At 40.5% G+C, this 26,393-nt stretch overlaps 1 protein-coding gene across 5 annotated transcripts in view; it reads left to right on the top strand.

Annotated features, from left to right (window-relative positions):
- The window catches only part of LOC121291087 (grainyhead-like protein 3 homolog), a 98,010-nt gene that overhangs the window by 20,469 nt on the left and 51,148 nt on the right, over positions 1–26,393 (top strand). For 3 of the 5 annotated variants that reach the window (XM_041212125.1, XM_041212126.1, XM_041212127.1), the window contains exons 2-6: positions 13,972–14,158; positions 15,883–15,953; positions 17,212–17,533; positions 19,672–19,736; positions 20,587–20,743. In XM_041212125.1, coding sequence (XP_041068059.1) covers positions 13,972–14,158; positions 15,883–15,953; positions 17,212–17,533; positions 19,672–19,736; positions 20,587–20,743 — 802 coding nt within the window. Of the gene's footprint in view, positions 1–10,645; positions 10,662–13,753; positions 13,859–13,971; positions 14,159–15,882; positions 15,954–17,211; positions 17,534–19,671; positions 19,737–20,586; positions 20,744–26,393 lie in introns of those variants that run through there. The other 2 variants (XM_041212128.1, XM_041212123.1) reach the window with 2 other exon arrangements.

Below are 26,393 nucleotides of genomic sequence, written 5' to 3'. Positions count from 1 at the left end.
GTGATGTTTTGGTCTAGATGAATAGTAAATTTGAAACATTTTAAAAGGCAACACTTTATAACATCTCCACTTCCTCACGCAGGGCACCATATTTAAACTGCAGCCGCGCACACACTTCTCAATGCTTACAGCCCAGGACTGCTCCGGTGAAGATATGGCCCCAAATGCCAAGAAGATTGCAGCCCCCCAGTTCTGTGATGCATCCATGGGATGCTTTCTGGATGCTGTGGAGGCCCACACTCACTCTGGCCGCAGGAAGCCCATCAATTTCACCACTCCGGCTTGGGAGGCAATGGTAGCGGTGATCAATGCCGATACTGCACACAAGAAGTTGGCCATTCAGTGCAGAAAGCAAATGAATGATCTCATTTGTGCTCATTTGTACTCTAAATTCTTATCACTCTAAACTCATACGGTCACAAGGCCATCACACATTCACTGGCATCTCACTCACTGCCAACTCCAAGGAACATCAACACCCATTCTCACACACGTACCCTGACATGTCCATTGGGGCTCGTTTCCTTTGGAGACTGCCGACTCAGCCCTCACCAACTTGGGGCTATTTGCACAGATCAACATGTGCCCCCATACACACCCTGAGACACCCTCCTTCCCCAGTACAGCCCTAGCCCTGCAGCCATTGAAAAGCCACCCCCACCTTATGCTGGTCTAGGAGAGCCCTGCCCATGAGCCCCCCTATGATGTGATGCTTCCTGTGAAGCCTGGCGTGATGACCGTGAGTGCTGCCCCAAGCAAAGTAGGCAAACAAGCCTCGAAGTCCCGAGTGAAGTTCAGTTCACCAGGTGCACGTTGCTTATGTACAGTTGTGAAACAAATCGGCGTGCCTGGATGACCCAACACAGGGGGATAATGCTGGTGGGCAGGGCTTATAATAAGATGCTAAAGTATTGAAATTAGGTTCCTGACATGCAGTGGCGGGAAACGCAACCCGCTATTGATTGGTGGAGTGGATGATCAAACTGGTTTCACAACGGCATGAAACCAATATTTAACCATTCTGCCATATTGCTCCACTACCCCCCCTCCCCCCACCACCACCAACCCCACCACCCCACCCTCCCCCCCACCCCCCAACACCTCCTACTATGACGCCCGACGCCAATGGGGCTGGAAAATTGCGGTGATGAAATCTTGTGATATCTTCTCCTTTATTTGTTCCCATATCCTGTAGGTTCTGCAGACAGAATTCTATCTGGCCACCAGCTCCAATGGGAATAGTGAATTAATCTGACCTAGGAAGTGTTCCCCAGAGTGCTGAAATAAATAACCTTTCTCACCAACTTCATGAAACAAAATGTTATTATTCATCAACTGGGAGCATGAGGAAGTGTTGCTCTGTTATTCTATTCAATCCTGCAAATGCTGGACTCATTTTTTGAGCCTTTTATTCATTTGACTTGATGTTTTCCCTTTAACTTTCAAGGATTGCATGGTCCCAATATTCTGTAGCCACACTCAGTACACAAGGCTCAAACTGCATAGGCAGCATTTCCAAATGAGTTCATGACTTGACTTGGTAGCATCCAATTAGGTCAGCTCATCATTATACAAGGCATGGGATTTAGTCAATGCTGCATTGGCATTATAATTTCAGTTACTGATATTGTTATTATACATGACCTATTGACTTGTGTGTTGGCTCCCAAAGCTTAATCAATAGCATCCCTTCAGCCGCACTGCTTTGTTACCTTAGCCATGCACAATTAGGTACGCCAGCTTCTTCTGAATATCTTTTAGACATATCACAAGGAAATGCACTTTGCCTCACATGTGCAAATGTCCGATCATTTTTGCATTGTTCTTTCCAAATATTTTCTCCAATTTTCTTAATTTGGGGAACTCAGGAGAAATTTCTTTGTCGAGAGTGAGGCTAGAATATGGAATTAACTAGCACAGCATATAGTTGAGGTATTTAGCATTGGTGCAGTTAAGGGACAGTTAAATGGTTATATGAAGCAGAAATCAATATAAAGTTATCCTGATAGGATTAGGTGAAGAAGGATATGTAGGAAGAGGCTTGTATGGAGCATAAACACCAGCTCAAGTCTATTGGGACAAAAGGCCTGTTTCTTTATTGTACATTCTATGTAATATGAGCGAACTTAATTATGGCTATGCTGCCCATTGTAACATATAACAGTTCAGGGATTTCAGGAGCTTGTAGTTTCGAACCACCCTTAGCAAAAACATGTCTGTATCTGTCAGGTTTCGTTTGTGACTAATGTTAAGATAATTGACGAGCCCTCCCTCCAAATGGTTCCATAAGTTAAAAATTGTGCAATAGTTTCAGAACTAATTAGGCAATCTTGGCACTTCATTGAAATATTAGATTACTATGGGAGGGCCCTGTTAGTTTACTGTCAGGAACTATAGCCAGATTTAAAGGGCTATTCTCACTCTTTTGAGCAGTTATTAAACACTTCGGTCCCTTCAACAGCAGGAACAAAGCTGTAGTTTGGAGTCAGTGGGAATTTGTACAGGTTGTATTCACTGCACCTCTGAGGTCCTCATCTTAACTACAATATTTGAAGGGATCCAAATGAAAGTCTATTGTAGGATGAGGGTTTCCTACATTACAACAGCTATTACACTTCAAAACAAAAAGTACTTCATTGGCTAAATTTGGGATATCACAAGGCTGTGAAAGGTGCTACATAAATGCAAGACTGTCTTTTCTATTCAGAGTTGACCTGAGACTATTCTTTTGTGTTTATTAACAACCTGCTCAGAACATCAATAGCATAACTCTTGGACCAATTTATCCAAGCACTTGAGCAAATAACTCTTTGCCTTTACTATCTAAATGTTTAAGGTTTGGATTCTTTAGCACATGGCAAGAAATAGATAATCAATTATCTATATTACCTTCTTTACCAAATACATTTGAAACAGTACTTAATGTTTATATATATATTATATATTTCTACATTGTGATAGTGATTACACTTGAAAAGCACTTCATTGGCTCTGAAGTGCTTTGGGATGTCCAGAGGTTGTGAAAGGCACTATATAAATGCAGATCTTTCTTTCTGCTTCTTGTGTAGTATACTTATGTATTATTATGTTAGAATTTTCATTCAGAGAATTTTCATTCAGTTGCATTGCAACAGTTAAGTAGCAGTATAGAATGGAAAATATTGACATAGAAATCACAATGGTTAATGCTAACAGAAAAGCAACAGGAAGTGACGTTTGTGCACAGGAAATTTGAGCTGTGAAAATGATAATATGTAGACATGCCCGTTTCACTTCTGCTTACCCAGTCATCAGGAAAATACAGCAACATCAGGAAAATACTGCAATCTGTAATTAAGGAAGTTTTAACAATGCATTTAGAAAAACATAGTATCATCAGAGAGAATTAACATGGTTGTATAACATATAATCATGTTAGGCACATTTAAGAGAGTTTTTCTGAGGATGTAACTAACAGGGTAGATAAAGGGGAACCAGTAGATGTTGTGTACTTGGATTGCCAAAAAGCATTTGATAAGGTGTCACACAAAGGTTAGTATGCAAGTTAAGGGTTCATGGAGCTGGGGTAATATACTAGCATGGAAGGAGAATTGGTTAATGGATGGGAAACAGGTTGTAAGGATAAATGGGGCAATTTCAAGTTGGCAGGCTGTAATTAGTAGAATGTCATATAGATCAGTGCTAGGGTCTCAGCTATTTCCAATTTATAATTAACGACTTAGACGAAGAGACTGAGAGTAATGTATCCAAGTTTGCTGATGATACAAAGCTGTAAGGGGCTTGGCCTAAATAACCAAGTGGTTATGGTACTGGGCTTGTAACCCCAAGATCAAGAATTCAAATCTCACCATGGCAAATTATGAAACAATGTAATTTCATCTGAATAGGAACAGATAGAAACATGTTTGTACTCAAAAGAGTTACAAAGCTGTGGGCAGGACATAAAGAGATATAAACAGATGGAGATAATGTGGGAAATGGTCAGGTTCTTCACTTTGATGGTAAGAATAGATATGTGAAGTATATTTTAAGGCATGAAACTTCTAAACGTGGGTCAGAGACACGTGGCTATATTCGTGCAAGAAACACAGAAAGTTAGCATGCAGGTACAGCAAGCAGTTAAGAAGCAAGTGGCATGTTGGCCTTTATTGCAAGGGGAATGGAGTAAAGAACAAGGAAGACTCTGCAGTCGTACAAGGCTTTGATGAGACCACATCTGGAGTACTGTGCGCTGTATTGGTCTGTATGCCTGAGGAAGGATATACTTGCTTTGGAGGTGGTACAGTGAAGGTTCACTAGATTGGTTCCTGGGATGAGAGAATTGTCCAATGATGAGAGGCTGGGTAAATTGGGCCTAGACACTTTGGAGTTTAGAAAAACTAGAGGCAATCCCATTGAACCATAGAAGATTCTGAAGGGATTTGATAGCATTGGCACTCAGAGATTGTTTTCCCTGGCTGGAGAACCTAAAAAATGGGAGCAGTCTCATGATAAAGGGTTGATCATTTAGGACTGAGGTGAGGAGGAATTTCTTCAATCAGAGGGTTGTGAAACTTTAGAATTCTCTACCCTAGAGGATGCTTCAATGTTGAGTATATTCAAGGTTGAGAGAGATAAATCTGGAGTCTCTGAGAATCAAGATATGGGGAGAAAGCGGGAAAATGGAGTTGAGGCAGAAGATCAGCCACAATCATATTGAATGGTAGAGCAGACTCGACGCACTATATGGTCCACTCCTTCTCCTATTTCCTATATTCTTATGTCCCAGCAACTCTGGATAGCGAACAGAAATAGGAATGAACTCTGATTTCCCTTTCCCTAACCTGAAGACACTCAGAACAATCATAGCTTTCCAAGATGCACCCCTGACATAGGCTAAGGATTGTACCTGTGCTCTTGCTGGTTCAAAGCCTTAGCCACCCATTGGATAAACTCTTGGTACTATGTAACCGAAGAATATCACAGATTCAATCCCACAGTCTGAGTAGCCTAGCATTTGGGCAGCTTGGATCAGAGCTTGAAGGGACAATTTCACTGCAAGAACAGTATGCGCAATTGAGTATCCACAGTTCAAATGTAGAGCAGATGACTCTCATCAATCACAAGCTCCCTGCTGAATTTTACCCTTATCGCATACTCTTTCAGAGAGATCTAGGTAGTTGCCCTTGTAATAGATCTGATTTCTTAGATTAATTGCTATGTAAGTGCCCTCCATTTATTCAGACTTCTTGCTATTCTGGCACTTTGTAATATCTGCATCCATGTTGGGGAATACAAATCCCACTAGACTATTTTCATTTCTATTTGTGGTGCAACTTAGAAACCTCTTTCTTCCTTGCTTTGTGCAACTAATTAAGTAGCAAATAGAACGGTCAAGACTGGAATAGCCTACTGCGCATCCTTAATATAAAAACATTTGGGAATGTTGATGCAGAGAATTTCCCAATTCTGAACTCAGATCCCATCCATGTCTCCCTCAAATAGTGGATTTACAAGTATGTTAAACGTTTGCCTGCTAACATTACCAAAAGTAAATTCTACACTAAAGAGTTTAACTATATTTTCAAGAATGTTGAGCCTTTAAAATCATAATTTTAATAAAAGACACCTGAACTTATAAACTTTATTTCAAAAGTTTCAGCCTTTGGGCTCCATTTGCTCTCTGAGTAATCATTGATCAAAAGGTAGATGTGAGGATTCACAAGAGGTCACCAGCGCACCAGTTATCAAAGACACAATGCACCACTGAGCGTTCACGTGTAGCTGATTGTGTGTTGACATACCTAAATTGAATAGCATATTAGTGGTAATTTTAATAATTTGTTTCGCTCACCAGGAAGCATGGCAGGAATTCTGGTGCTTCCTCCAAAACGTTTTCTGTCCGTTGCAAAATAAATGACTAACAGATTACAAGATAAATGAAAAGTGACATAATATTATTTAATGAATGAGCGTGTATGGTGTTCCAGCAAATATGTTATAATAATAGCTTACATTTTAAATAGTGCATTTAATGTGGGCAAATTTCCCAAGGCATTTGCAGGGGTGAAATTGGACAAAATTGGACAGAGAGCCAAAGAAGGAGCTATAAGGAGATGGAGGTAGAGAGATGGATGGGGTTAAAGAATGACTTCCACGAATATTTGCCAATGGTGAGATGAAGGGAGAGGGGTGCACAAGAGGTCAGTGAATGGAACAATGAGCTTAGGGGATGGGTAGTTGTTGGGCTAGGGAAGACTACAGAGATATGGGTAAAGCCATGAGGGCGTTAAACACAAGGATAAGAATTTCAAGTTGGAGACATTGGAGGACCAGGATTCATAAGAGGACAAGGTTGATATAGGGTAGGAAGCAGCAGGAAATGGGATGAGTTGACGTTTACAGAGAGTAGAGAAAGGAAGGCTGTCTAGGAAGAGAATTGGAATAGTTGAGTCCGAAGGTGACAAAGGGATGAGGTTTTCAGCAGCAGATGAGTGGAGGTAGGCACTAAGACTCCAGAGAAGAAAGTAGACAGTGATTTGTGATGGAGAGGATGAAGCTTAATTGAGGTCAAAGACGATGTTGAGATTTCAAATTGCCTGGTTCAGACTAAAATAATAGTTGCAGAAGCGGATAAAATTGGTGGTAAGGGGTTTGTGGCAGGGGCTGAAGACAATGGCCTCAGTCATCCAAATGTTTAACTTGAAGGAAATTGTATCAAAGCAAAAATGCATCTTTCTGCTGTTTCCACTAATGCTGAGAGGATCATTTGTTTTTGTACCGACATCAGGTAAGCAGCGGTGAGCAATGGTGCTGATCGGGGAAGGTTGCAAGTCCAGTGATCCCTACGTGGAGCCAAGCTGAAAGTAAAAAGTTATGGGAAGGGTGAAACAAATAGTTGATGTATGTGGATGGGCAAGTGGATGCTGCACCCCCCCCCACCCCCCACCACCACCCCCCCTCCCCACCCCCACCACCCCACACCTCCCTCCCCCAAACAGGTGAGCACTCTAACCACCCATTTTTAGGACAGATCAAAAATAGCGGCTGGTGAACAGAAGAGCATTTGCTGTATTGTGATTTTCAGAGTGGCATCGCCACGTTCCCTCCTGCCTAGCAAGGATGCTGAAACCCCTCCCACCACTCCCCCCACCCACTCCTGTAATTTGTGTGCTTTTACAAATCACAATTGCATGTGCATATGAGTTTATTTGTAAGTGTTCCTTTAATTGAGGAAGTAACAGCGGTGAGTGACTGCTGAGCCAACTGGTAAACAAGAAAGCCTAAGGTGTATGTGTGACTAATGTAAAGTTTTTTTTTGGATTAGTGCCAGGAATGCCAGTGTAGTGTCATTGCTTTCTGATCTTTCAGAACAATGTAATGACCCAGAATTTCCAACCATGTTCCTGTTCCTATGCCTCTCTACGCTTGATGGAGACCACCTCCTCACAACCTCAATTGCCAGAACATAGAGCTATGTGCCTTTCCCAGGTCTTTGATTCCCTCAAGAACGTGCAAGCCAGTTAGAACCATCTTTGGATTCTTTTTGGATTTGAACCCTGAGGCTTCCCTAGTAACATTCTTTTGCTTGAACTTTAAATTTGTTTTTCATGAATTATCTTCAACAAACTCATATGCAGCTGCCATTTTGATTTTGGGTTTGTTAAGTTTTCCATCATCAATGAAACTGAAATATTTTAAATGCTTTAGAAGCTCAATTTTAATTCCCCACCCTCATCTGACTGATGTTGGTGGAATGTTGCTATGATTAGGTAACAACAATAGTTGCTCTTATTTGTTTGAAGACTAGATCACTTCTGTACCAAAATCTGTAATACAGCAAGAGGGCTATTTACCTAAAATTTAGTTCATATTGTGAATTGAAAATATTTCTACAATTTGGCGTTTCTTGTTTGATTTTTGGAATAGTCAGTACTAGGAATTTACATTAGCATATTTCTGCACATATGTAATGAAATAAAACTGAAAGATACATGGGCATTCAAAACTGTAAAGGTCATTTGGTTCTCCAAAAGTTAATCACCAGGACACCATGTGCCTTTGCTCATTGCAGTGGTCATTAAAGAAGGGTTGTTAGGCCAGATCCTCTAATCCTCTGTTTCTGGCAGGGGCCATTGGCCATCGGCTGTGCAATTCAAAATCACAGTCGCGCTGCCAACAATTTTCTATCTATTAAAATGAATGCCTGGAAACATGTAAGCTACACGCCTGTCATTGCCAGATATGCATTGTTGAGGCTTCCCACTGAGAGCGCAAGCGAGGAATTTTTATGTAATTAATTCACAGGATGTGGGCATCGACATTTATTGCCCATCTTTAATTTCCCTTAAAGAGGTGAACCACCTGCTTGACAACTGAGTGATATGCTAGGCCATTTCAGAGGATGGTTAAGAGTCTTGGATTTATAGGATAGTTGCAGCATAGAAGGAGGTCATTCAGCCTGTCACAACCATGCCAGCTGACTGCAATGGCACCTCAGCTAATCCCACAACTCCATCCCTCTACCCTTGCCCTGCAATTGTTAATTCTTTCAGATGCTTTTCCTATCCCCTTCTCAAAATCACAATTGAATTAGCCTCCATTACACTCTCAGGCAGTGCATTCCAGATCCTAACCACGCGCAGTGTAAAATGGTTTTTCAACATCTTGATGTTGGTTCTTTTGCCAACCACCTCAATTTGGTGTTCTCTGGTTCTCAACATTTCTGCCAATGGGAAGTTTCTCTTTATCTACTCTGTCTGGACCTCTCATGACTTTGAACAGTTCTATCAAATCTTATGTTCTCTAAGATGAACAACCCCATTATTTCCAAACTATTCAGTTGAGGCTGAACCAGGGTTTTATAAAGTCAACAGTTATTGAGAATCAATGCTCTTGCTGTGGGTCTGGAATCATATATAAGCCTGTCTGAGTAAGGATGGTAGATTTCCTTCCTCAAAGGACATCAGTGAACCAGATGGGTTTCTACAATAATCCCATTGCTTTCTGGTCACCATTTTTGATACTAGCTTTCCATCCCAGATGTACTTAATTAACTGAATTTAAATCCCCTGACTGTTGTGGCGGGATTTGAACTCATTCTCCAGATCATCAGAATAGATCACTGGATTACAATTCCAGTAACATAGCAACTATAGCTGGGAATTTTCCAACCATGTTGTAGCGGATCCCACCGCGGGAGATTTCGCGACCCAGTCTAAAGTCCATTGCCTTGCGGTGGGACCAGACGATCCCGGTGGCAAATGATGCTGGATAATCCTGCCCTATGCTACCATTCCAGGCTACCCCCAAGCACTTTTTGATTCAATTATCAAAAGTTCTTTGTTTCATTGATGATTTGTTGTTTGATTGGCAAGGACTTTGTCGCCTTTAGAGAGAAATGCATTTTTCTCCTGTATTTACTGCAAAGTCCAGCCATTGCCACAATTGTATAATATTTTGTTTGTACATTTTTATATAGAATTGTCAACTGTAAATTTGTATTTGGTATTGTTGAACTTATCTGAAAATATCGACTACAAAAGAATTAAGAGATTCAAAGCTGGATCTTCAACCAGTTCAATACCTTAAATGTAGTGTAAGTATTTTAATTATTAATCCTCAGCTCTGGTAAGTGAAGAAAAGGCTCAGCTTCCAGATTGTCAGAGACAAGGCTTGCTTATATTGCCCTCAGTTGGTTTCTCACTTGGCTTCTTTTCCCGCTCCTGCACCATTACCTCCAGCATCTTCCAGGGGTCTATTTGTGGGTTTTCCCGATCTCATCTACAGGCTGCCTCTTGGTGACACCATCTGAAGATATGGGGATAAGAAACATACAGCTCTGAGAAGAGGATTGAGATATTGGGACTATTCCCATTAATATAAAGAGCAAAGGGGATGTTTAAAAGATATTTTCAATAGTATGTGAAGGGTTTTGATAAGAGTGAATAAGCAGACAAGGGATTACCAATTTAAAAACTGATAAATGAGGTTGGGAGAAATTTGTTTACACAGGGAGAACATGGAATGTTTTGTTACCAGCGGTTGAGGAAGAAATTATTGCAACTCTTAAGGGAGATTTGGGTAATTCTTTTAAAACCATAAGATATAGAGCTATGAAGGAGAACGTGAGACAACTGGATTAATTATGGACTGCTCTAGCAAAGAGCTGGCACAAGTACAAAGGGCCAAATGACTTAATTCTGTGCTATAAATTATCCGGATCTATAGAGTATTAATATAAATGACATATTGCCGAAGATAAATTACTTCAATGAAGAGTAAAATTGGGTGGAATGTAAAACTGATGGTGGATGCAATCCTGCCAGATTCCTGTCGGGCAGGTTTGGTTAAAATCATCCTCCCTCTGGCTGGGGTTTTCTGCTTGTGCTATCTCTGGTCTTTGATTTTCCTCTGATTTATTTCAAGGGACAGGAACATCAAGAGTTAGTAAGTGGAGAAGCAGAAGGTGTAGTCAATGGCTGGAATCTTCCATTCTGGTGTCTACGTTCGGTGGCAGGCGTGGGGATCCAGACAGAGTAGATAGAGAGAAACTCCCCAATGGCGGAAGTGTTGAGAACCAGAGAACACAAAATTGAGATGGTTGGCATAAGAACCAACAGCAAGATGAGGAAAAACCATTTTACACAGCGCGTGGTTAGGATCTGGAATGCACTGCCTGGGTGTGTGATTTCCACTGTGGGGTTCAGCTTGCACTGTTCGGCTTAGTACATTTGCATCCACGAGGAGCTTGCCAATTCTTATGGTGTGGCAAGCTGGAAGTAGCCGTCCCTGCCATTACCTCATGTGTTCGAAGGTCTGGACGCCATGTTTAAAGGGCACATGGACAGCCAGCACTATCCCTTCCACTGTTGACTAGCCACTGCACCACCCTTCCCAGCTAACCCTTCCTCCCTTCCTTGGTCATCCTCCACACAACTTGCACTGTCACCACCTGCTCTCCAGCATAGGTCAACATTTACAGACACTCCCTGAGGACAATGAAGTGGCAACTCACCATTAATCAAGGAAGAAGTCTACCTCACCAGGTGCACACCACTTATGTGCAGTCATAGAAGTGAACGTTCTGATTTCTCACAGGCGGGGAACATAATTTAGGGGGAGAACTTAATTCTGGAGAGGTAGACTTTTAAGAAGTATGCATGACGTGCTAATGCATGGAAAAGGGTTTCCCAACATTGTTCATCAGGAAGCTTGATCCACCTTTAACCCACCTTTAAAGTCCTGAGAACTTAATTCCTGAAGTCCATTCCGCTGTCGGGAAACTGATTTTTTACCTCGCGCCAAATTATGTTCCTTCACCCACCAGCTTCCCGCTGCTGGCGGGACCAAAAGATTCCGCTCCAAATGTCTGCTTTTATCCTTGACGATGTTAATCAGATGTTCTGATTAAATAAGCTCGGGCCATTAAGGTGTGTCCCTTTAGGAGAGAGCGAAATAGTTATCAAAAAGAACTGGGATAGCCAAAAATGATCCTTTTCAGGAGATTCTTAAGTAGTGGCTTAAGTGGATTCTGTACAAAAATGTGATAAATATGAATTGTTTCATTTGACTTCATGCTCTGTTCTTGAGGGAACAGATGGAGAAGTGAATCTCTCATCATTGGGAAACTATTTCAAACCCAGGCCAGAGAATGATTTTTACTCCCTAGCCGATTTCTAAGTGAATTTGGATGTTTAACTCACTTCCTAGTTGGCAAGCTGTTCAAAGCAGAATTTGGTTCTAATTAGGAAAAAAATGGCAGCTTTACCTCAATGGGCCTCAAAAGTATTTAGAAATATGAATGTTGCTCTATTGTACCGAGGAATAAACTTGCAGTGAAGCCACATTTTTGAGAAAGAATAGCAAAACTTTTTCCTCAATTGGATATGAACTGTAACTTGCCTGGCAATGGTAATAGCCCTGAAGGCACAAAATGAAAATGTATCCTACTAACACAGAAACCCTCATCTTTGAAAAACACTCCAAGAGGACCAATGAAAAGTTTCCTTCGTTTGGCATTATGATGAAAATAAGCATGGTCTGTTCCCAGCAGGCTCTGTCTCTGTATTCTCCAGTCAGAAAGAGGAACCAGATATAGGATCAAAGTATTGCATTCATATTTTGTGATAACTGAAAATGTCATAGGAACAGAGTCGGTTTCAAAGGATGAGAGACAAAGCTGGAACAATGTCTGATGTGGTGCAGTTGTCAGATGACAACCCATTAGAGAACGACGTAGCTCTTCTTCACCTCTCTTGGAAAGTCAATTCGACATTTGACAGAAAACAATGAGGTCTTTTCTCTAAAGTGCTCGCTCCTAGCCTGTTTTGACTTATAGATTCCCAATTTAAAAATGTCTGTAAACATACTGAACATTTCTTGAACTTGATAGAAATATGTAATTTTGCATACAGGGCAATATTTTGGTTTCAAATTTTTTCAATGATGGCCATTTTGTCATCTGTTCCAGTAATCCCCTGCAAAATCCCATGTCTAACATTTTAAAATAGGAAAGAAACCAAATTATGTACCTACGTCTCAAAGGAGAAAGAATACAACTTAAAAGCATGTTTTATGGGAGGAATACGTCCTTTTGAAATAACTTGAATTCGCTGATGCTTATTTGCTTAACACAATTATTTTACTGCAAAATAATTTGATACAATGTAAGCTAGTGCCTTTAAGAGGATTATATTGTATTAATTCTGGATGAGAGTCAGGAATGAAACCACTATCTCAGAAAGATCAAAGCTTTGCAGATTGCATGCAGATAGAAATATTCTGTGGGTATTTCATATTTTTCTTTAGAAGGTAGATTTGTGAACAAGATTGTTGATAGAAGCTTGTGAAAACAGAATGTTGGAGAGCAGCAATGAGCCCTGGAGTTAAAGTGTCACTGAAGGGTGTGACAAGGCTTGGCCTTTGTGCTATATTTTAAAATAGCATGGAGAATAAATAATATTGAAATAGAACAAGTTATCATCATATTAGTGCCATTCAACCAAGCATTGAAAATAGGTCTGGTTCTATTCAAAATTATTGGGTTGTTTTACACGGGGCGGAGGCCCATATTTCTCACCCCCTCCCCACCCACTGCAGAGGTGGAATGAGGCCCTTAGCAGGCCAATATTGGCATGCTGGCTGACGCCTTACCCACTCACTGTATTATGGGGCAACTCAGGGGTAGGTGGGAAGGCAGTGGTATAGCTACCCATTCTATTTCATTTGCCTCATGCCTGCAAATACACTGCAGGGGTCATAAAAGGCCCCCCATTATTTTTTTTGAATGATAGATGACACTTTACAGCAATATAGTATACTTGTGCTAATTATTTCTTCATTTCTGTTATGTGTTGAAATCCTCTGTCCTCTATTCTTTTTCATTCACGTAATGCTACACCTTTTACTGCACATTCACAACTGTTCTTAGTTTTTATATCAGCCTATTTAAAATGTTTAACTGCATTGGTCATGGCTTCATTACAGGCATAAACAGCAGACTGAACTCTGCACTGACATTCCTGTCATTGATATCCCTCTAGGCTCAATGGCATCATGGGGAAAGGACATGTTCATCAGAATCTGATGGCATTCCACTTATCCATTAGTAATGACCCAATCCTTGGAGTCTGAGGTACACTGAACATACCCTTGGATTCAACAACCAATTCAAAATTCCATGAAATCAGCTTTTTTTTTTCACTATTGCTGATCTCCATCAATCAAGTAACTTTGGCTCAAACCTGCTCTTGAACTGTCTGCTAGGAAGTAGGAAAAATATCTTTCTCCAATCAGCCATGTTTTCATTGGATCTCCGCAAATGGGGAATCGAGACTGTGTGGCGCCACATGTTCATCTACCATGGCACTTCCCTTGAGTAATAGTTACCTGTATTTTTTTGCCTTATTTGTAAACAGCCATTTTGGTTAATTTGTCTCAATTATGTCAGGTTACTTGTTTTTCACTGTAATTCTGATTAATTTATTTCAGTTTGAGGCCTGTGATGGTGCTTCACAATGAAGGGGTTAATTTCCAACTACATTCTCTCAGCAACGAGGACGAAGCTTGGAAAAACTACCTGGAAAATCCATTAACTGCAGCAACAAAGGCCATGATGAGCATCAATGGTGATGAAGAAAGTGTAGCTGCTTTGAGTTTCCTCTATGACTATTATAAGGTATTTGTTTTGATTGAAAGTTATGTGGTCAAAGGTGTAAACTTATTTGAATAAAACGGGTTTTTCACTTAGTAAAAAAATCTCAATTGCCTTCTGTACAAAACAGTTCAATGACACTAGAATGACTAACATGATATGCTGCAAATTTTGATCCACTCCCTTTCCTTTGTGATTCTATATTTCTCTGAAAGTCCATGACTGCACGCCCTAAAAGGCCAGTCAGTCCAAACAGTGAATGTTAACACCAATAGCATCTTAATTACCCAGAGGCATGTGGATCCTCAGCCATTGATATATTCAAGGCAGAGATTCATAGTTTTTTGGATACTAAGGGAATCAGGGGACATGAGGATAATGCGGGAAGGTGGATTGGAAGTAGAAGATCAGCCATGTTTTCATTCGATGGCAGGGTGGGCAGGTCAAGGGGCTGAATGGCCTACTCCTGCTCCTATTTCTTATTTTTTTTCTCTGTTCAAGCTGTTCCTTGACCTATTTGGCAATAAGCATGGACTCCACAAATCAGTTCACTTAACATTTATCTGAGTATCACTTTGCACTAGGATTTTAACTTAATTTGTCTTGTCAAAATTTCAGCTCTCCATTTAATTAAAAAAAAACACTTAGAGAGTTTTCCCATGCTCCATTTACTAGCCAAATTGAGATAAAAGTGATCAAAACAATGATTTTCTAGCTTTCCAAACAACAGGTAGTACAGTGGGCTCTACAAATGAAACTTCTGCTCTACTGTATCTTCCCATATGAAACTAAATGTTCTCCTTCATTGCAGTGCTTTACCTGAACTGTCTAAGCTGATAGATGGACTAGTTTCTATTTTGTTGTTTTTGACCTGTACGTCATTTTAGTTGGATAAGAGGAAATTTGTGCTGCTCATATCATTGTGTTGTGCAACTCATCATGAATAGAATTAACACCCTGACCACACACCCAGTATCCTTTTGTTTTTGCCCTGCTTACATGGTAGGATGTCACACCATAAATTCCTCTGACGAGTGCAATGGAATTGGAAGGTTTAAGATACCACTATGGTCAGGGAGAACTGTGTTTTTTGCCAAATAAAAATTTAGCTCAATTTAAGATACAATTGGCAATTTCTACCATTAACAATTGACATTAAAACAAAACACAGGCCAACTTCTATTTGATAGGATGGGCAAAGCTCAAATGGACCATTGGATTCGGCTGAATGGCCTGTTTCTGTGCTGCATGTCCTCTGAAATCCTATGTAAAAGGTTACTGCATGTAATGGCCCATCAACCAACTAAGAAATTCATAGATACATCAAAAAACCTACATAAGTGCAAATCAAGGTTGCTATGTGATTATTTGCTCTCTTTAGATCAAGGGAGAGAGATGTGAATGCATGGGAGAGAAGAGAGGCTTTCGTATGTCATACTTGAGATATGCTTATTGAACTTGCAAAACAACAGTAACACCACTATAAAATATGCTACATATTTCGAGAAACATGAAGGAAACCACGTAAATAGTTTATTATCACATTCTCAAAAGTCAGATAAGATCCAAGTTACTCAGTTCACATGAGCTGATATGAACAAGCTGTGGTTGAACCCTCCTAAGTATGTGTTATTCCACAATTACTATCGGCAGTTCAAACTGACGCCTGCTGACTGGTAACTTTTTTGCCAATCTCAACAGCTTCCTGTGTTCATTTTTTTTGAAATGTGATGTTACCTCTGTTATAGGTCCCAAAGCAGGAAAGAATTCTTCTGCCTGGAAAAGTACCTCGCCAATGTGAACCGAATTTAGTGAAGAGGTATGAGATATGTTTAGAACTTGATGGTTCTTTTCTCGAACTGACAGGCTACGTCAAATTTAACTCGGGTGAAAATGGCAGAAAACACTGCACTGAATTCCCATGTGGGCAAACACTTTTTCCCATTTTCTATCCCAAGTGGTGTTTTGTCTGTAGAGCCAGGGCATAATTTTTTCCTTTTAAGTGGAAGCAAAAATGTGCAAGAAATGAACCACCTGTCTCAGAGCCAGGGTCAAGCAAACGTCTCTCCCCAAAAATCATCAAAATGACAATTTATCATTTCTTCATCTGTGCCCCATTTTGAAGATAATGGTGCAGAGCCGAGTGCACCAGCTGAGTGCGCCTCAATATTCCCAGCCAGAGGCCGAGTCTATGTTAGCATTTGTCTGGCAGACTGCAGGGGAAATGATTCCATAGGAACAGCCCCAGTGTCTGCCACAGTATTGTGTCACCCAGATACCTCCCAGGTCAGAAGACGGAAGAGGCATTGCGGGGTGGGGGGGTGGGGGGGGTGGGGGGAGCGGGGAAGGGGTGGTGTCAGGGGAGCCGGAGGGGTATCCAACTTCAGGAATGGTGGGACCAGGTGGGGTAGTGGCCCCAGGCTAGTTTTGTGGAGCAACAGGGACACTCCTGCTCCTCCTAGCTCCACAAAAATAGAGTAAAACTTACTTTTGGGATCACCTTTATCTCCTTCCCATTTTGTTCTAAAATGACAGTTGGGGTTCCATGTATGGCACCATAAGGAAAGTAAAAGAAATCTTAAATAATTTCTGCTGGTGCTGGATCCTTTTCCCAAGGTCTTGACCTCATAGGAAAGCTACAGGAGCTTCCCCACTTCCGGCCAGTGTTAAAGAGATGGCTTCACTCTGCATATTTAAAGATTAGCTTCAGCCTGGTGCTCTTGTCGCCTGTTGAAAAATGTGACAAACGTTAAAATCAGGATTAATGAAAGAGAGGGAGGGAATCAGTGGGTAATTTGCCAGGAGCATTTTGACTGTCCACCTGCCTGGTATCCTCCAGACTAATAGAGGTAAAATTGTACCCGCTCTTACACTGGGAGGAATCCACTGAATGACCTCCTCACTAGCTGGCCGACCCACTCTCTCACGGGAAGCCAGTTGGAACTCACTGGCTCATTCCCTCACTGAAATAAGTGTTTGGCGTTGAAAGGCATCAAGCAAATGAAAAAACAATAAACTGAGGGGGGAAAGCTTGAGCTTGATTCAATGCCTTTTTCACAAATGTGTTTCATTTACAGGAGTAGCACTGGAACAGGATTTGAATTTGATGACATGATATCTCTGGATAGTCCTGTTCAAACTATGAAACTTTTGTCCGAAGATATCACCATGTCAACAGAGTACCCTGATCCAACCAGAAGACCTCACCGGCTGCATTCAGATTCTATCTTTACAACTCCCAAATCTCAGCCACAGTTGGATAACTATACCATTATTCCCGCGGATCTATATGACTGCAATCTAACTGATTCATTTGATAATATTTTAATGACTCAACCACCACAAAGGTGGGCTCCTGAGAACAGTTTCAAAGATGCATTCAAGGACATATCGCCTGAGGTAGGTTTAGCTTTCATAGTAATACAAATATTTACTAAAGTAATTGTTTATGAAAATGAGCTAACTTATAACATTTTAGCGTGTTTAAGACCCAAATGATTAATTTTGGTACCAGTATAAATTATTTGTGTACCAATGGCTTGTGCAATAAATCAGTTATATAACAGGTCCAGGCCTGTGTTTCTACTCTTGGCATGGTCTTGATCTTCATTTGGTCACTGTGGGAAGATATAATAATGGAGAACATTTACCTTCCCTGATAGTTGGCTCGACAGGGGCCTTGAATTGAGTCAGGATGGGCTTTCAGATAAGTGATGACACAATATGAAGAAAGAAATCTCAGGGAGAAAATAGCGTCAAAGAGAAGAGAGGATTAAAATGAATTATAGCAGTCAAGGAATTAACTAACAAAGCAGTAGCGTAGCTGGAATGGATGACCGTTCCTGTGTTTCTGCGGTAGAGAAGGGATGGATGAGTGAAGGATGTGGAAGGTAGCAGAACAGAATTGAATAAACAAATGGATAAATATTCTGGAGTTTCCCTTGATAATGTTTGGGGTTCAATGAGGTACTTATGCATAGATAGTATCTACCTAAGCTTATCTCGTGAAATTACAGCCATTGGTAATAAATTAGTCCTAGTCATAGAACTAACAGAAAGTGACAAACCTAAATTGTTTAATTACTGTTAAAGCTGAAGATGGCTCAATTCAAAAAAGAACTAAGTTTGAAAATTTAGCAACTTAGTCACCAATATATAATTTTGAAGAATTACTGTGCTCTGTAGCTTTTGAATCTGATCTTAACAGTAAGGGAATCTAATATCAAGTTAAATAAGAAATTGAAAGCTGAAGTTACAAAGTGAAGTTATTTTCCCTACCAATGTTAACTTGTTTATTCAGCCATATTCAGTTGTTGCTGTCCATCAGTATTTATTTTTCATGGTTATCAAAACTCTCTTGATTGTCTTTAAATGGTTTCATAACGTAAATCTCAGTAGAGTTAAAATTGCATGGGTGCTAACATGCAAATCTATTGCTCACTTGGGCTTCTAAAACAGACTGATCCCACTGTGTGATTAAACTGTGCCCAGTGTGTTTTGATGCAAAGCAAAGCTTGCTGTAATCGCAGCCCCTACATCAGAAGAACACGCACTGTTGCACAAAGGTGTCATTTTACCATTTCCCATGCCAACAGCCCTCAGGCTATTCTGGCATAGTGGTGTTATCACTGGACTAGTATTCCAGAGACCTAGAGTAAAGCTGTGGGGGAACTGAGATCAACATCCCACAGTGGCAGATAGTGGAATTAAAAGTCTGATGATAACCACAAAACCATTGCTGATTGTTGTAAAAACCCATCACTAATGTCCTTTAGAGAAGGAAATCTGCTGTCCTTACCTGGTTTGGCCTACATGTGACTCCAGACCTACAGCAATGTTGGTTGGTTGGCTCCTATCTCATCCCTTTGAATGAGAGCAACTAGGGATGCTGGCCTAGCCAGTGATGCCCACATCTCATGAACAAATACTAAAAAAATGAGATTGGTGCCAAATAGAATTTAATAAGGGGCCTGGATGCTAGATTCAGACCACTCATTTCAAATAAAATATTTTTATATTATATATATTTTATTTTATATTTTTAGAGCTAATCATCTCATCACTCTGAATTAGGTTTGGACCCAGGGCCCAGATATGAAAGACCAAGGTTCAAGGTTATTGGTCACTCTAGCCCTAACAGATCTGTTACAGAACTGGAGAAAAGAGTAGGAGAAATAAGACATTTACTGTGATGTGTTAGATGTTTTACTTGATGGTAACCATGCCAGTATTGGTGAACTGGACCATCTGAATTGAGGAGATCGTGGATTAAAGATTAACGTAAATCACAATTCTTACCTTTGCAACAAGACTTTCTCAATGGATGAGTTTACTGGTCTTGGCCAAACATTTAAGAGGAAATTACTAGGCACTGGGAAGATAACCAAAGAATACTATTGATATGTTGGCTCTATGGCAATGCACATGGACAGACGTGGCTATATGAAAAGGAAAGCACAAACTGGACAGTGGAAAATGTGGGCAAATAATACTATAAATGTAACCAATTTAAAAATCTCTTCCATTTCTTTAAATAGGCCTTTCTTAATGATTTGATAAGACCATCCTGTGATGAGGAAGATGTTACAAATAGTAAACCAAGGTAGGTATATTCTCTCTCAGTTTGCGCCATTAGGTAAAGCACTTTTAAAGAAATATACATCCTATTTCAATATTTTATGAAAACACATTTTGTCAAGGTTTGGCTTTTGATAGGGGTGGTGTGGAAGAAGGATACAAAACAAAATTTTAAACCCCCTGGGATCTTAGTTACACAATGTTCTGATAAGCTGGATGAAGTATTTATGTGATGCCAAATAATGGTGCTCTATTAAAAAAATAATGGAATTTCCAAACAGAACGTGGAACCTATATCAGCTCTGAATGGTTTTCCATTAACCTTAAACCATCTTGTTGATTTTTATTTACCATTTGCAAGCAAAAATATTACAATTCTGGACATAGCTGGAACTTTAACTGGAATTAATCAGCTTGGCAAAATTTTCTTGATGTAACCGGTAAAGTACATGTTTCATAGCAAACAGTGACAGTGATTAATAAAAGTCTCCTGCTGCCTTGCTCTGAGTTCCTACATCATAGACATGAAAGCAAGGCCAAGTCTGAATTTGTTTTAATTGACATAATTTTCTGATTTTGAGCTGCTGGAGAAAAGCTTTGCCTGCTGGTTATGTACAACATATTAGAAATTAATAGAATTCGTAAAACCATCCTAGAAACTTTCAGCACCGAAGGAAGCCATTCAACCCCTCATGTCAGTGCTGGCACATATATTCAAATCATTAGAAAACCACATACATGTGTGGTCAGTGTCTGGTATCAGCTGCCAGCAGCCACAGCTTCCTGAAGGAGGGTAAAATTGGAAAACTGTTCCTTAGATGTTCAAAAAAAAAATGGCAAAATTGTTTTAAGATACGCTTGTCCTCACTTTTAAGGGTGGATTTTGAATGTATGCTGGAAGCACCTAAATCTGTCAACCAGAAACCAGGGGAGGAATCGATGGGTTACCTCAACAAAGGCCAGTTTTACCCCATCACACTGAGAGCTGTGGAAGGTGACAAATGTCTGCAAGTATCCTCAACCAAAGTTCGAGTAAGACATTTTAGATTCTGCACTTTGGCTTCATTAACCTAGATTTCCTTTTGCACTGCTAGCTAAATTTGATGTTCAGCTGATATGTTTTCACACCTGCTTGATCTTGTAGAAACACTTTAAATTGTTCATAAATTTGGATGATCATCGTTAACATGGACACCAAATGTGCCCTCTTGAGATGGAGCCTCGCCTGCTGGAATTGCACATCAGTGTTCTCCATCCATTAACACCAGGAGCACGTCCATTTTACACATGCTCGGCATCTTCCTGAGCTGAAAGAATGCATGGATTAGACACTATATCCATATTAGAAACGTGGACTGGGATTTTCCAGCCCCCACTGGCAGGATCTTCCTGCCCCGCCAAAGTGAATGGAAGTTTGAATGGTCCGCCGCATCCACCATGCCAGGGCTGGAAGGTTTTCCTCATGGTTTTCATGGGGATAGAAAAGTTTACCAAACGTTTTCTATTTGTTTGCAAATGCGTAATGTCACATTGCAGATCATGGCCATTTCATGTTGTTTGTTGCTTTTACACTAGGTCCTTACAACAGAAATGACACCTCATCTTTTCCCACCCCATAAAAAAAAAGATTTTACCAAACACTTACGAAGGTGAAGCCCCTCTGATTAAGCAAGTTCTACATCTATGTGCCACATTCATTTTGAAGCTTCAGGTTTTTAAAAGTCAGACAGGGAGTTCGGGTATAGTAACATTTTGAATGAATTCTACTACTAAAGTGACAAAGAATTCATATCAGAATTAACAGATAAGTGTGATGTGTCAGCACTCACTAGTCAATAGTTATACTTCTTAGCAGCACTTCAACTTGCCCTGTAAGCAAAGGGAGGTCACCAGGTTTAATCACATAAATGTAAAAAGAAGCATTTTCTAAGGCAACAAGTATGATGGGAACCCAGTTTGTAAATCTGGTCCATAGTGGCGAGAAGTCTATGAAGAGTGTTACTTATACCAAGTCACTCATCCCGATTTAGGCAGTCTTCAGAATCGTGATGTCAGGCAATCTTTTACGTGTTATCTTTGGAGAGTTTTTTGAATGTCAGAAATATTTTCATATGTCGTCAAGAAACCAATAACTTTCTTATTTAGTACTCATTGTTTGATATCTTCCGAAACAGTTCATCAAGTGCACTGTTGTCTTGGATACCACTGAATTTATTACTAGGGTAACAGTATCTTAGATTGTTCTAAACTATTGTCATAAACTGACAGCTTCATAATCTAGGATTAAAAATGATGGGCGGGACCCTTTATCGGATTGCTAACTTAAGTTTTGCCTTCAGAAAGCAAAACAAGCAAATGTTGGAAATCTGAAAAGTCAAAACTGAAAATGTTGGCAGCACTCAGTGGTTCAGTCTGTGTTTGTGGAGAGAACAAATGACAATCGGGGTGGACCCCTTCTTTGAAGAAGGCCCCACACCCAAAATAATAACTGGGCCGTTCTTCTCGAAGGTGTTGTAACATTTTAATGAAATTCAGCAAAGCATGTTGAAAGATGGCATGTTTAAACTGTAAAGCTTTAAATTTCTAAACCTGCACTTCATAATCCAAATGATAAGCTGTAGTTTAGAATGTATAATGTAAAGCCAGCTGCTCGGCACCCAGTGTTATCAGAAGCCATTTCCATTATTTTACCCTAAGAATGTAATAACACAATAATTATCCAAAGTCAACAGTGAGCATTCATCAGTGATTAATCTGTTCTTTTCTAATATGGAAAGTCTGAGTTCACACTCCTTCTGATTTGAAGGATGTCAAGAACGTCACATGAAATTGGCTTTTCATGTTTACAAAAGTTACGAGCACTTTCACTTGAAGCATCTCCACAGTCATTAATCGTGCTGTCACCAAGGCACCAATGCCATTGTTTTTCAGCCTAAATGTCAGCGACTTGAAAACTGGAGTTAGCCCAGGAAATTCGTGATTGCCATTGATTTCAGTGTGGTTAGAGCTTCAGCAAGGCAATTTTGGCGAGAGTAAAGGCAAAGTGGCTCAAAATCCCAGGAAATTATGATGTGGCATAAATAATGGCATGTCAGCTTTTTGTGCCTTTTAAGGTCTCTGTGGTATAGATGCATCTTTAAAAAAAGTGAGAATTTCCAGGAATTTCTGGGCCTTCAACATACATCTACATACAGTAGATGATTCAACAGGGCTATTAACATACCTACAGACCAAGTAATTTTCTTTAGTGCAATATATACATTGTTCTTAATGAATTGCATCTTGGCAGGAATAAAAATACAAATTATTGGAAATGCAGACCATAATTCATTGGCATCTGAATAGAACAAAGGCAGGCTAAAGTTTTGGGCTAACAGTTTTCAGGTGCTGATAGATATGAAGTCCATATCTCATTCTCACACATGAACCTAGAGCTGCAGGGAGAATACTTGTGTTTTCTTTAAGCCCTCCCTAACAGCACTTACAGTTTCTTTTTCATGTACTTTCTTTTTTCCTATCATCGCCGCACCCTTCTTGCTATGCATGTGAACGAATGTTGACAAGTATACACTTGTGAACCAAACACTAGCACTGAAGGGGTCCCAACATAGCTAATGTTTCAGTTCAGTTTTAGAATGTGGATAAACAAATGACAATTCTCAATATGTGCCATATATTGTCTCTGGAGGTTGTTGGTATTTGCTTCATGAATTTGTTTTCACATCACTCTTGGGATGAAAACGCCATCAAAATTATTTGTATTTAATGAAGAAAACATAAAATGCTAGGAATAGTTCGCTGGACATTTCCAGCTAAAGTAAAGGCATGTTAATATTTCCAGTACAAACTCTTTATCCAACAGCTGATGTTTTCATTTCAGATTCCCAGAATTTACATTTTTAAAAATTTCCTGTTTCATAACATTTTTTGGAGAATTATTTTGTCATTTGTTGAGCTCAGAGACAAGTACCAAAACAAAATCAGGTTGAATCTCTGTTCTGAGCTAAATTTTGGAAGCCCAAACCAAGGGATTACAGTCAAAATAGTTGCATCAGAATGTGCTCACCTCTACCCTTCAGTGCTGACTGCACCAGTTTTTTTCTGCTGGGCAAATGCACAGCTCATTAACATTGGATAAGTTGGTACAAGTTGATACCAGCCTGCCCCATGCACTCAGAAATCTCCAGCGCCTGACCCTGATCCCTTTGCCCTCTGTCTAAGCGGCAGTCAATCTGATTCCTTTTTTAAAACTTGTTACACCTTTGGAGGAGTCATGGCAGTTCCCCGCCACTGAGAAAAAATGACAAATTTCAGCATTCTGCCTAAACTAGTGCAGAGCAAGATAGCAGTATGGTGAACTGACTGCCGACAATTTTACCTGGTCATCTCATTTCAGTATTTATAGCTCCTTCTGCAGGAAGCCTGCATAATAACGATTGTGGAAAGTCTAATTTAAATTTAAAAGGATGTGTACAATTAATAATAAGTGACCACTTTAGGTGGTGGTATAGTGGTATTATCACTGGACTAGTAGTCTAGAGACCCAGGGTTCAAATTCTACCACACCAGATGGTGAAATTTGAATCCAATAAAAACCTGGGCCAGGGTTTTACAGTCGGTGTGCACCGGCATGTAAAATGACACATGTAAAATGATGTTGGGCGTACGCCCCAACTAATTAATTTCAAATTTACGCTGCCTGTCCAACATAATGGCTGGCGGGCAGGCAAAAAGGCCAAGCGGCCTTTACATTTTTTAGGAAACCTCATTCAAGAGCGGGATAAGGTTTCCTAAAGCTTTTACAAATTGAATAAAAACTTTTCTTTGAAAAATAAAAACATGACCCATCTCATATGACATGTTTCATTAAATTTTTATTGCATCTATTTATTTTTTCAAAAGCACTTCAATCTCCGAAGCAGCTCCATATGTGTGAAAGGGCGCCGGACCTGACTCTCCCTCCTCCCCCCGCTTGCACAGGTAGCACTCAGCCCTTCAGGCCCTGGAATTAAAAGTGTGATGATGACCACAAAAACATTGCTGATTGTTGTAAAACCCCATTTGGTTCACTAATGTCTTTTAGGGGAGGAAATCTGCCTACACGTGACTCCAGACCCACAGCAATGTGTTGACTCTTAGATGCCCTCTAAACAAGGGCAATTAGGGATGGGCAATAAATGCCAGCCTAGCCAGCGATGCCCATATCCCATGAATGAATAAAAAAAAAATGACAGGGAAAAACATTGTTTTGGCTTTTATAAAGCCTCAACATTCACTTTATTTGTTTGTCAGACTTTGACCTGGGGATAGGGATGAGGTTGGGGCATGGGATGGGGCACAGGGGGAAGAACAGGGAAACAAAATGAAATAAAGCATAATAGTGGGGTATGAAACAGATAATGCAGGCAAGTGACTTAATGGTGTGGCAACACACTACTTGATAGCCAGAGAGGAAAACAGTGCACCATCCCTGGTAGCACGTGACATTCCCCTTCAAATGATATGGCATGCAGTCTTGGACTATTCACTCTGTTCCACATTTTCTGCATGCTGATGCCAAGGCCTCACAGCCTTTCATTGCTTATACACACCTCAGTAGAACACACCTTCAAGGTGTTATGCACACTCACACTAATCGCACTCGCAACTTGAGAGCGTGGTACCTCAAATCAATGTAAAACGTGCTGTCCATCTCTGGGCATGTCCTTCTTTGACATCATGGACATAATCTGAATCTGCAGAAGGCCTCACATGATAGGCTCAAGCACTTGTTGCAATGTTTGCGGACTTGCATATTTAAGTAAAAACACGTCATTACAATGCGCCTCAGATCTCCCTCAGATCCTTCTCAACAGCTCCTCATCCTGAGGCTTGCTGAACACAAGGATTTCCCAAAGGAAGGCCCAGCCTACCAGTGGAAGGCGTTCATGTTGTGAGTCCAACTCCCTTCAATGGTAGGACGTAAAAAAATAAAGCAATACAAAAATTAATTATAAATTGGCCATAAAACTAATGCATCAAATTAAATGGAACAAATGACAAATAATTGGTCAAAATGTAACACCATTAATGCAGCACAACAAAGCTGTAAGTGCTGGGAAATGAGTTGCCAAAGGTTCCCATTTAAAATGTGCTTTTAGCAATAACATTGCATTTCCAGAAGCAAACCTCAAATAATGTGGGGCTGGGAGGCCCTGCTCTGCTTGCTGTGGTTTCAAATTCTTAGCAATGCCTATGCATGCTAGCAGCACATCATTGTTGAGTGCCCAGGGCAGCCTGGTCAGCAGGGAGACACTCCCAGTGCACTTTTATACACAGCGGGTGGAATTCAATGCCCTCTCCTGATGCAGGTTTGGTGGTGAGTGGGGCATTTAATCGGGTTTGAGGGTGTAGGGTTGGGACCCCACTGCCTCTACTCTGATTAAGTCTGGGGTGGGAAGGCTTGTGAATAATTTTCCTGCCTCATCGCCAATTGGAGCCCTTAAGTAAGCAATTAATGCCCACCTAAGGACCCCATCTCACTGCTGCTGGTATTTACCCAGCTAAGGGCAGGGGATTCACCATGTGGCTAGCCCAAAAAGCAAACACTGTCAGGGTTGCTTGTGGGATTTCTTAGGTGTCCCGTGTTGTCAGGGAATCGGTGCCTGATTGAGGGAACTGGCATCAAGATAAAAGGGGCCGG

Source organism: Carcharodon carcharias, chromosome 19 (genome assembly GCF_017639515.1).
Source record: "Carcharodon carcharias isolate sCarCar2 chromosome 19, sCarCar2.pri, whole genome shotgun sequence".
Taxonomy (NCBI): Eukaryota; Metazoa; Chordata; class Chondrichthyes; order Lamniformes; family Lamnidae; genus Carcharodon; species Carcharodon carcharias.
The sequence above is the reverse complement of the archived record's forward strand: the minus strand, read 5'-3'. Positions and strand labels throughout refer to the sequence as shown.